This window comes from Myotis lucifugus, unplaced genomic scaffold, assembly GCF_000147115.1.
Source record: "Myotis lucifugus unplaced genomic scaffold, Myoluc2.0 scaffold_5, whole genome shotgun sequence".
NCBI lineage: Eukaryota > Metazoa > Chordata > Mammalia > Chiroptera > Vespertilionidae > Myotis > Myotis lucifugus.
This window is the reverse complement of record NW_005871053.1, coordinates 19,443,564-19,455,058: the sequence shown is the minus strand read 5'-3', so window position 1 is coordinate 19,455,058 and position 11,495 is coordinate 19,443,564. Positions and strand designations below refer to the sequence as shown.

General features: G+C 38.2%; 1 protein-coding gene across 8 annotated transcripts in view; it reads right to left on the bottom strand.

Annotated features, from left to right (window-relative positions):
- LOC102431517 (CD302 antigen) overlaps window positions 1-11,495 on the bottom strand; it is a 133,573-nt gene that overhangs the window by 70,689 nt on the left and 51,389 nt on the right. For all 8 annotated transcript variants that reach the window (XM_014446115.2, XM_023745633.1, XM_023745648.1 and 5 more), the window contains 8 exons: window positions 8,224-8,259; window positions 7,686-7,861; window positions 6,964-7,034; window positions 6,149-6,228; window positions 5,425-5,564; window positions 3,191-3,296; window positions 2,806-2,966; window positions 124-253 (listed from right to left, as the gene is read on the bottom strand). In XM_014446115.2, the coding sequence (XP_014301601.1) occupies window positions 124-253; window positions 2,806-2,966; window positions 3,191-3,296; window positions 5,425-5,564; window positions 6,149-6,228; window positions 6,964-7,034; window positions 7,686-7,861; window positions 8,224-8,259 (900 nt within the window). The remainder of the gene's footprint in view (window positions 1-123; window positions 254-2,805; window positions 2,967-3,190; window positions 3,297-5,424; window positions 5,565-6,148; window positions 6,229-6,963; window positions 7,035-7,685; window positions 7,862-8,223; window positions 8,260-11,495) is intronic.

The window sequence follows — 11,495 nt, the reverse complement described above, 5'->3', positions numbered from 1 at the left end:
ACATTTTAAGAAAGCTATGTGATTACAAATTAATTTTAATTCATTTATAAGATTTTTGCTAAAAAAAGTACTGTACATAGCTAACATCATAAAGTCCCACAGTTACTAGATAATAACCCATACCTGAGTATTTCTGACAGAGAGACAGAGTGTGGTGTTCACTGCAGGATGTGAAATTCCACGTTCCAGTTAAAGGTGACGTTCGGTGGTTGAGCATCAGGGCGCAGTGGTAGCGGGACTCTTCATCAAAAAACTAAACAAAGAGGCAAACAGAAACAAGCAGTCTTGAAACCAACAGTCTGAAGATCCCAGCAAGAATGATCCCTAAGAAGGGTTCTAACATCACGTGGTTTTGTGAGTAGTTCCTTCAAACTTTCAGGGAAAGATAGTGCCTCAAACTGAGTCCTAATTCAAAACACAAAGGCAGAAAGCTATGGAGTTCATCTTAGGAAGCTCACATGATCAGAAAAAAGATCTGACAATATGGCATAAAAAAACGCTATGGAAAAAAACACAAAAAACTCTATGAACAGAGATGAAAACATTCCCAAATAAAACCCTAACAAATCTAACTTGGTAGAATAGTAAAATAATAATCCACTCTGAGCAACTAGATTTTTATGAGACGATAATGATGGTTTAATATAACATCTATTAATGTATTATACCAACTGCCAATAGGCTAAATGGGAAAAACTATATGACAATTTCAATAGGGGCTGGAAACAAGTTTTAAAAAACCCAGTACTTATTCCTGAATAAAAATTCAAAATAAGCTAGTTATACAATAATATATCTTAAACAAAGAGACAACATCATATACATAATATAACAATGAAAGACTGCAGATAGGCCCATGAAAGCTTAGATCAAGTCTAGGAAGGTGTTTATTACCCCTGGTATTTACCATGAGTCTAGTAGTTACACAATATGTAGTGAAGCATGAACTGTTATTTGAAAATTATGATTGTCTCACTAGGAAACATAAGGAAACCTAGTGAAAAACTCTGAGAAGTAATAAGGGCTTTTAGTAAGATGGATGCCTATGAAATCTATATATATAAAAGCCTAAGTGACTGTTATGACTTGTTGACCAAACGACTGGTCACTATGACATGCACTGACCACCAGGGGGCAGATGCTCAAAGCAGGAGCTGCCCCCTGGTGGTCAGTGTGCTCCCACAGCCAAACTCCCACAGCCGGCCAACCTCCCGCAGTCCCTCCCCCCTGATCGCCCCGATTGCCAGCCAGGCCGAGGAAACCCACCTGTGCATGAATTCTTGCACTGGGCCTCTAGTAAATATATAAAAATTCCAAACAATAGCTTTCCTACATATCAGTAAGAAAATCAAGAAAAAACTGCCATATCAATAGCAGTAAGAAAGACAACTGCTATAAAAACTTCCTTGAGAGATATAAAGGAAGACTTGAATAGAGAGATATTTTACTATATTCTTGAATTAGAAGAGTAATAAAAATATGTGAATTATCCCTAAAATATTGTCAGATTGTCCTCAGAATTTTTTATTTAATTGTTTTGATTGGAAATTGACTAAACCTAGTTTGTCTGGAAGAATGGACAAGAATAGCTAAAAATATCTTAAAGGCAAATAATTAAAGATATCCAGTCCTATGAAATATTTTTAAATATGGCAAAATTAGAGTATTTAGATCTGTGAGATTGCTATATTAGATTCTATCTCATATGCACATACACTTCATATATAACAAAGAAGGCATCCTATATCTCCTTTTAAAAAAATGTTTTTATTGATTTTTCAGAGAGAGGAAGGGAGAGGAAAAGAGAGATAGAAATATCAGTGATGAGAATCATCGATCGGCTGCCTCCTGCATGGTCCCTACTGGGGATTGAGTCCGCAACCTGGGCATGTGTCCTGACCAGAAATCAAACCACGATCTCCTGGCTCATGGGTCGATGCTCAACCACTGAGCCACTGTGGCTGGGCCTATGTTGCTTTTAACAAATGTAAATAAATGCAATAAATAATGCTAGATAATTAGCTAGGATTAGGGAAAATGATTACATAGTCATTGTCTAGGATGTATTTCTGGAATCCAATTTTAAAGTTCATTTCTTAATCTTTGCTCTTTGTGCAAAAGGTGGTTTGTATCCAGCAAATAGGGAGGACAGAAGCTATGGGCAGCAATCTCATGATATAGGCAACTATTGTTAATATAATGCCTAATCTCCTTTTATAGCTTCTTTACATTTAGCTCTTAGGGGGAAAATGATCACTAATCACTAATTTTGTACTTTTTACCTCAGGAGACTGGTGCTGACAGCTTGAAATCCCAAAATATTAAGTAAAGCATTTATAATTGCTTCTGTTTGCAACTCACTACTTGACAGTTTTACATTATTGTGACATAAGGGATGTGGATCTGATGCTATTGTGAAAAATGAGGGCATACACATGAAGGCTAGAGAAGCTACTGTTGTTATTGTTCTTCTTGTGACAGTCTTATTGAGATACAATTGATAGACGATATAATTCACCCACTGAAAGCATAAATCCCATAGTTTTAGTATATTCACAGAGTTGTACAACCATTACCCTCCAATCAATTTCAGAACATTTCACCTCCCCCAAAAGAAATCCCGTACCTTTTCACCATCACCCTCAATCCTTCCAGCCTCTTTAGGCTCTGGCAACCACTCATCTACTTTATGGGCATTTCATATAAATGAACTCATATAACAGGCCCTTGTTCTTAATCCAATAATTTACGGAAGGCTCAAGAATTTCATAGAGCCACAGAGATTACTGATTCCAAAAAACTTACATTTGTTGGTATGGCTAGCCTCCGACCCACCAAGAATGGGTGAAAGTTACTGTATGTCAGCTCTCTGTTATCTATCCATTTAGTTATTCTTTCATAGGCTGTCCAGCGCAAACCAATCCACAGAGCATCTTCCATATCCGGAAGCAACGATGTAAGAAAATCTGTCAGAAAGAGATTTTTTAAAAAGCATTCGACTTATTCAAAATAAAGATATACTAAAAATGTTAATGATTACCTCCTGCTTATCTATCATGATAGTCTTTTACCCACTCTCTACAAAAATAGCTTAATAAGATTTAAAAACTATATTGATTCCCCTCAGCCTCCCAAAACTAACTTTGCCCCCAGATCAGAATAAAACATGTTTACAAAACAATTCTGCTACCTTGTTCTCTTTGGCTCAACACCGTAGGAAGGGTGCCACCGTAGGTGTGACAAGTATTGCTTGCTTCAGAAAACGTGAGAGACTTGGGTTTAAGCTTTAGAAAACACTGCGAACAAAGAACATATATGAAGCATAAGATTTCAGAAATGGGAAAGCTCACATAGGAAATAAATGTCTCATCTTTTAGAAGGTTGCTAATTTTTGGTCTGTATGTCACAGATATGGAAATTTATAAAGTAGTACTATAACAATGCAGATCTATACTCTCTGTATAAACAACTGAAGAGTGGTCTTTGAACTACTTTTGATATCTCCCATTTACTGAGTGCTTCCTCTGTGCTAAACAGTTTGCATAGTATTAGCTCATTTAATTTTCACAACTGGGGAAACTGAGGCACAGGTACAGTAAGTAACTTTACCCATAAGTGAAATAGCCATAAAATGGTATGGTCAGCATTTAGACTCCATTACATCTGATTTCAAAGTCTGTATTCTTAATCATCACTTCGTTATATATAAAAAGAAATCATTTAAAAAAAATTATTTCCCTGTCCCTTGGCAGAATATTTTAATTCAACTTACATCGACTGTGTAAATTTAGTACCAGTACTTTGGGGGGGAAAAGACTGTCCTAATTTTAAAAAATCAAAATATACCCCTAATATTTCAGATTTACTACAGATGTTTTTAGCTGTTAGGCACATCTTCTTTTTCTTTTTGATGTTATAATCATACTAGAGTCCCGGTGCATGAAATTCATGCACCGGGGGGAGAGGGGGTGTGGTCCCTCAGCCCAGCCTGCACCCTCTCCAATCTGGGACATCCCTCTCGCAATCCGGGACCGCTGGCTCCTAACCACTCGCCTGCCTGCCTGCCTGATCGCCCCTAACCCCTCTGCCTGCCTGCCTGATTGCCCTTAACTGCCTCTGCCTGCCTGCCAGCCTGATAGCCCCTAACTGCCCCCCTGCTGGCCTGATCGTCCCTACCTTGGCCCCCTGCCGGCATGATCGCCCCTAACTGACTCTGCCTCAGCCCCCAGCCTAAGCTGAAGTCTTGCCTCCCTCTGCTGGAGACAACCTGGCTGATCAGGGGAAGGTGCCACCCCCATCACCCCACTGCTGCCGCCACTGGTGGCCACCATGGCTGCCTGAGCCTCGGGCCAGCCCTGGGCAGCAGCAGCTGCCATCCGTGGCTTGCCTGAGCCGTGGCAGCCACCATCCGTGGCTTGCCTGAGCCTCGGGCCGGCCTTGGGCAGCGGCAGCCACCATCCACACTTGCCTGAGCTTCAGGCAGCCACTGTGGCTTTGTCTGGAAGGACGTCCGGATGGTCGCCCGGAAGACATCCACCTTAATTAGCATATTATCCTTTTATTAGTATAGATTAGTGTGGAGTAGTATGTTCTACCTTGTACTCCTTGAAACATTCAACAAAATGTTTTTATTTCATCTTCCATACAGAATGAAGTGGCCAAGAGCATACAAGTCATTGTGTGGCTTCTAGAAGACTCTAGAGAAAACACCCCGAGCTTGAGCTTGGAAGCCTCATGGCAGAGGAGAAAGACAAAAGGAGCCTGCCTTTGAAGAATTCACAGAGTTTACATACCAACGCCAAGCTGCTTACCTTCTAACTTCTTTATGTAATAGAATAAATGTTTTAACATACTGTACCTACCTCTCTTTTTAGCAGTCAAATACATTCCCTAAGAGATACATATACCAATATGGATTATGCATCTCAAAGGAGCAAGTATAGAATGTAGCATTTCCCAAACCTATTTAAATCATAAACTCTACTTTAGAGGCAAGATCAATGATTAACATTTGGTTAGGATATGTGTCGTTCCCCAGAAAGCAGTTTGGAAAATACTAGTCTAGTTTGATTAGTAGATGTTGGGTGGATGTTTTCCATAAGGGGGAAAATTTATCAGCCAGAAATTAAGTCAGTTTCTTATATGCCATAGAGACAGTCTTGACTTCAACGTATTGCTGGTACTCTCCGTTGACACTGGAACTTCAGCAATTTAAGTGTGAGTAATAACAGAATAGGAACACACTATTTTGAAAGAGCTGTAGGCATGACTAACTTGAGAGTTAACTTGGTTTCTAAGGTGAGATATCGAAATATGCAGAGGCTGTCTTAGTCAAGTTATTTGATGGATTGCCATCCTGTCACAGGCCATACAACCATCATGAAAGCAATCATCATTTGCACAATGTAGCAATTCTCTTTTTACCTTATTCAGAAAAGAAATCCAATCCCCAGAGCATTGTATTTTAGCTGCCGAATCTGGACTATATTTCTCCAATGAAGATACATTATATTTTTCACAGATGAAGGGCAACTTGGTATTACAGTCTGCTGGTTTATTTAAGTCTGAGAAATGAAAAGCAGGATTACTGTGGTCAGATTTCCCATCCAGTACACTTTAAAAACAATCCAGCCATAAAGAAAGTCTATTTAAATTAATTCCCAGATGGTTAAAATATAGTCTTTCTCTTCTCTAGCCATTTATGTCTTCTAGCACTATTCATATCAGTAGGTGATAGCATACCAATATTGCCTATGAAAATGCGCACATACGGTGTAACAACCGCAGTTACCACAGTTGCCGATGGCGGGAACTAGAGTTGAAGGAGGCTAATGAAGGGGAAAGGGACCTAAACTATATTTTAGAACTGTTGCCTGTTCATCTTTGCAAATTTGTCTACATGATTATTAGTTACGAAAGTGGTAAATTTACTTGTAAGTAATTACTTTAGGATAAAGGAAGTAAAAATATTCACAGTGAAAAGTAACTTTACTTGCACCTGGAAATTGCGCTATTGTGATTACAATAAATCAGAAAAGATAAAGCCACCAAACACATAATCAAAGGGAAAAACAAAATTGAACTAGTAATTGAACCTGAATTTCACATGTTACATAATCAACATTAAAGGATTTGGAATTAATTTTACCGCTAAGCCAAGTCCTGGCAGATAGGTATAGACATTCCTGTCCAAACGTTATAGGAAAGTGATGCCATGGATGTCTTGAGCTGAAAGAAAATGAGAGATTTGACAACTCAGAATGTAGTTACATGTCCCATTCTGGTGTTTACTGTAAATAATTTTAATTCTAAACTTATGCCATTATTTTATACCCCTTAATTCTTTTTTTAAAAAAGAATTTTTTATTGATTTTTTACAGAGAGGAAGAGGGATAGAGAGTTAGAAACATCAATGAGAGAGAAATATTGATCAGCTGCCTCCTGCACACCCCCTACTGAGGATTTGGCCGCAACTAAGGTACATGCCCTTGACCAGAATCGAACCTGGGACCCTTCAGTCTGCAGGCCGACGCTCTATCCACTGAGCCAAACCGGTTAGGGCTACCCCTTAATTCTTGATGCAAATATGCAAAAGGACTTGGTTTCTCTAATCTAGGCAGTTTATGGATTAATGTGCAAAACTAATTATGAAAAGTAATCCATTTAGCCCAACAGGTGTGGCTCAGTGGTTGAGTATCAAACCTATGAACCACGAGGTCACCACGAGGTCACGGTTCAATTCTGGTCAGGGCACATGCCCTGGTTGTAGGCTTGTCCCCAGTAGGGGGCGTGCAGGAGGCAGCGAATCAATGATTCTCTTTCATCATTGATGTTTCTATTTCTCTCACCCTCTCTGAAATCAATAAAAATATATTTTAAAAAGGGTAATACATTTATTAAAAGGGAATTTGGGGCTGCTTATTTTAAATCACTTTATAAGGTAGCGTCAATAATAATACATACTATATAAAATGACGATCTATTATTGGCTGCTCAGAGGTTCTCATCCACCACTTCTGCTCATCACTAGATATCTGAAAAACAAACCAAATATCCATCCTTATATGTGCTGAGTTTTCTAGGAGAGTTTTGATTTAACCCCATCCCACCATAACTACAAAACACTAAGATTTCCAAACATTCTGTTACTTTGCTATCTAAATTACACAAACCATGTCCTTTCACCAAAAGAATAGTTTGAAAACTCTTTGTATATTCAAAGGCCCTATTTTGCATATAGAAAATATGGTTGCTGTAGTTATGGGCATACATCAATTGGACATATAGTGTCCTATTGCAACTAATTATAAATTTAAAGATGAACAAATTATTTTTCTTCCAAAAAGCTATGTTGCAAAGTTAGTTATTAGTTGAAACAGAAACTCAAGTTAACTATAAAGTTAACTTTTAGTAAAAAATGTGATAAGGACTTAGAATAATTTATATTATTTATTGCTGTTCATTGTATAAATTGATATTCATAATTAGTCTTGAATACTATAAAAAATAAGCAATTAAAGTTAACATTTCTAACAAGAAACGAGGGATTTGAATGTTGTTAGGCAAATTTTACTTGAGAGGAACATTTAACTTTTGTAGATTTTGGCAAAAATTTTGAAAAAAATTTAATGGCATAGATATAAAAATAAGAACAATATTTAAAGATACATTCTTTTTAAAATTACATTTGCTATTTTGTTTTTGATGGCTTTCAGTCCTGCAAAAGATGTTATAGTAGCCAGGGAGCTCTGATTGCTGGCGCAGTACAGGACAGCTTCTTCATAGTTTAAGTGAGGTTCAGGGACAAACCAATATTCACTCCCTTCTATTATAACTGGAGGTCCATGAATTCCAGCACGCTCTAAAGGAAAAGAATATCAGAGTTATGACTGTGTAAACGAAGCTGAACCCTCTAAGCATGGGTTAATGTTCAAAACTTTCTAAAACTGTAATTCATTTAGAGTCCCGCTCTCTCTGGGCAGGACAGTGCTTCCTGAGGACTCCTGAGCCAGTGACTGCCACCCAGAGTCACAGAGAAAGACAAATCCACCCTCGTAGCCTCATCCCACCACAGCCAATCACCTCCCTGCCTGGAGATACTTCATCTCAGTTGAAGGTTGTGATAGAGAAGAAACTGTCACTCAGGCCTGGGTTTAAATAAACTAGATGCATTGTTGAAAAAGTAAAGGCGGCTTTGGCTAAATTTCAGTTTTCTTAACTTACCTGGATTGTACCAGTCTGGTGTTTTTGGAGTCCGACCTGTATGAGGAAGAAAGAAAGTGGCTCAAGTTTAGTGTCCAATTACAGATCATCACATATATAAGTCAGTGTCTTCAATCTACAGAGGGCCACAGTATTGCTGAGGTTTGTCCACTTCTGGCTGAACCATTTCCTTTCATGTTATGATCACTTCAATTTGAATTCTGTGGAGCCTACGCTAAAGCTATTATAGTGACAATAAAAAAGCAGATCTGTTGAGTATTAATAAAGTATCACTAGCAGTTCTCTACCTTATACCATAGAAGTCACGAAGGAAGACCAGATGGACAAACATAGCTAATAGTTAGAAAGCACAAATAAGTAAATGCATCTACTGTACACATTACATAGAAGCACTAAGGAATATGCACCAAGATAATCATGATTGTAGGGTGAGGTTATTGAGAAACCACTTCTCCATCTAACGCAGTTTGAGTAATTGTTCTGTAAACCTGGGTGGGTAGAGTTTATTGTCTCCCAGGATATCCTTGGAAACAATGTGCAATGATCCAGTACCGAACCTTTTGAGAAGGTGAAAGACAAAACTGGGAGGAAAACAATGAAAATCACCCAGGCTTCTTGGATAGACGCAGAGGAAAGATTGAAGTTGGATGGGCCAATGTCCAAATGCCCTCACACCCTTTGTGTTGAGATGCTGTGGGTCAGTTGTTTAACTCCCCGAGCCTCAATGTTCTACTCTATAGAAAGTGAGACTCTACCTCCTAACTCACAAAGTCTGTGTGAAGCTCAGGTGAGATCGCCCCGGGGGAGCACCCCCCACAGTTCCGGGCACAGAGCAGGTCCTCCCAGGATGCTGGGTTGCTTCCTTTTCCCTTTTCTTTGTGCTTTTAGGTCTCATTGATTTCCAGTCATCATTTTATGAATCTTAGAAATTACAGAGTAAAATAGCTGCTCCTAATTTTGTCATTGTATCAGGTCATAATGCAAAAGACGACCTATATATATCCAGCATCTTTGGTTTCTCTCTCAGTCAGTTCTCTGCGTGTTGGATAAATTTTTTTTTTTTTTTTTTTTTTTTTTTACCAACAATGCTGCCAACCAGTTTAAAATGTGTAGTTTCTTGTCAGTAATCATGTGTTGGGGGAATACTATGTTTAAACTTAAATTTTTTTTTTATTAGTGAGAAAAGCAGAATACAAGGGTTTTTTTTTTAAATAAAAAATTAAAAATATGACTCAAAAAACTACAGGACACTGAAAAAACAGATTGAGGAAGACATAAACAGATGGAGGAACATACTGTGTTCATGGATTGGTAGAATCAACATCATTAAAATGTCCATACTACTCAAAGTAATCTATAGATTCAATGCATTCCCCATTAAAATACCAATGGCATATTTCACAGACCTAGAACAAATTCTCCAAAAATTCATCTGGAATAAAAAAAGACCCTGAATAGCTGCAGCAATCCTGAGAAAGAAGAACAAAGTAGGAGGGATTTCAGTACCAGGTATCAAGCTATATTACAAAACCACTGTTCTCAAAACTGCCTGGTACTGGCACAAGAACAGACATATAGACCAATGGAATAGAATAGAGATCCCAGAAATTGACCCAATCCCCAAGCTCAATTAATATTTGACAAAGGAGGCAAGAGCATACAATGGAGTCAAGACAGTCTCTTCAATAAATGGTGTTGTGAAAATTGGTCAGATACATGCAAAAAATGAAACTAGACCACCAACTTACACCATACACAAAAAATAAACTCAAAATGGATAAAGGACTAAAACGTAAGAACGGAAACCATAAAAATCTTAGAGAAATCCAGAGGCAGCAAAATCTCAGACATATGCCGAAGCAATATCTTCACCGATACAGCTCCTAGGGCAATGGAAACTAAAGAGAAAATAAAGAAGAAACCATCAACAAAACAAGAAGAAAGCCAACTGCATGGGAGGACATACTTGCCAATGTTATCTCTGATTAGGGTTTAATCTCCAACATTTACAGGGAACTCATACAACTTAACAAACGGAAGATAAACAACCCGATCAAAAAATGGGCAATGGACATAGATAGATACTTTTCCAAAGAGGACATACAGAAGGCCAAGAAACATATGAAAACATGCTCAAATTCACTAATCATCCAAGAGATGCAAATCAAAACAACAATGAGGTACCATCTCACATCTGTCAGAATGGCTATCATCAACAAATCAACATATGACAAGTGCTGTCGAGAATGTGGAGAAAAAGGAACCCTCGTGCACTGTGGAGAACAGCATGGAGTTTCCTCAAAATACTAAAAATGGAACTCCCATTTGACCCAGTGATCCCACTTCTAGAAATATATCCCAAGAAACTAGAAACACCCATCAGAAAGAATATATGCATCCCTATGTTCATAGCAGCACAATTTACCATAGCTAAGATTTGGAAACAGCCTAAGCGCCCATCAGCAGATGAGTGGATTAAAAAACTGTGGTACATCTACAGAATGGAATACTATCCTGCTGTAAAAAGGAAGGAACTCCTACCATTTGCAACAGCATGAATGGAACTAGAGAGCATTATGTTAAGCAAAATAAGCCAGCCAGAGAAAGATAAATATCACATGATCTCACTCATTTGTGGAATATAATGAACAACATAAACTGATGAACAAAAACAGATCCAAAGACAGAGAAGCATCGATCAGACTGTCAAACCTCAGAGGGAAGGCAGGGGAGGGTGGGGGGAAGGGAGAGAGATAAACCAAAGGACTTGTATGCATGCATATAAGCCTAACCAATGGACACAGACAAGAGGGGGGTGAGGGCATGAGTGGGGGGTGGGGGGGCAATGGGGGAGATAAGGACACATATGTAATACTGTAATCAATAAAGAATTTTAAAAATTACAAATATGTATGTATTTACAAAGTATCAAAAAATATTAAAATGTTATATTTTGGAAGTGGCTTTATAGGTAATTTTCCTAAAACATGTCTATGACTTATTTTTGATATTATCTTCTCAATTAAAAAAAGAATATTTTAAAAGTATATATAGGCCTGGCTGGTGTGGCTCAGTTGGTTGGAATGTTGTCTTATACACTGAAAGGTTGCAGGTTTGATTCCTGGTCAGGGCACATACCCAGGTTGTGGATTTCATCTAGTTCAGGGTGCATATGGGAGGCAACCAGTAAATGTTTCTCTCTCACATTGATATTTCTCTTTCTCTCCCTTCAAAAATCAATAAGCACATATACATTGGGTGAGGATTTAATA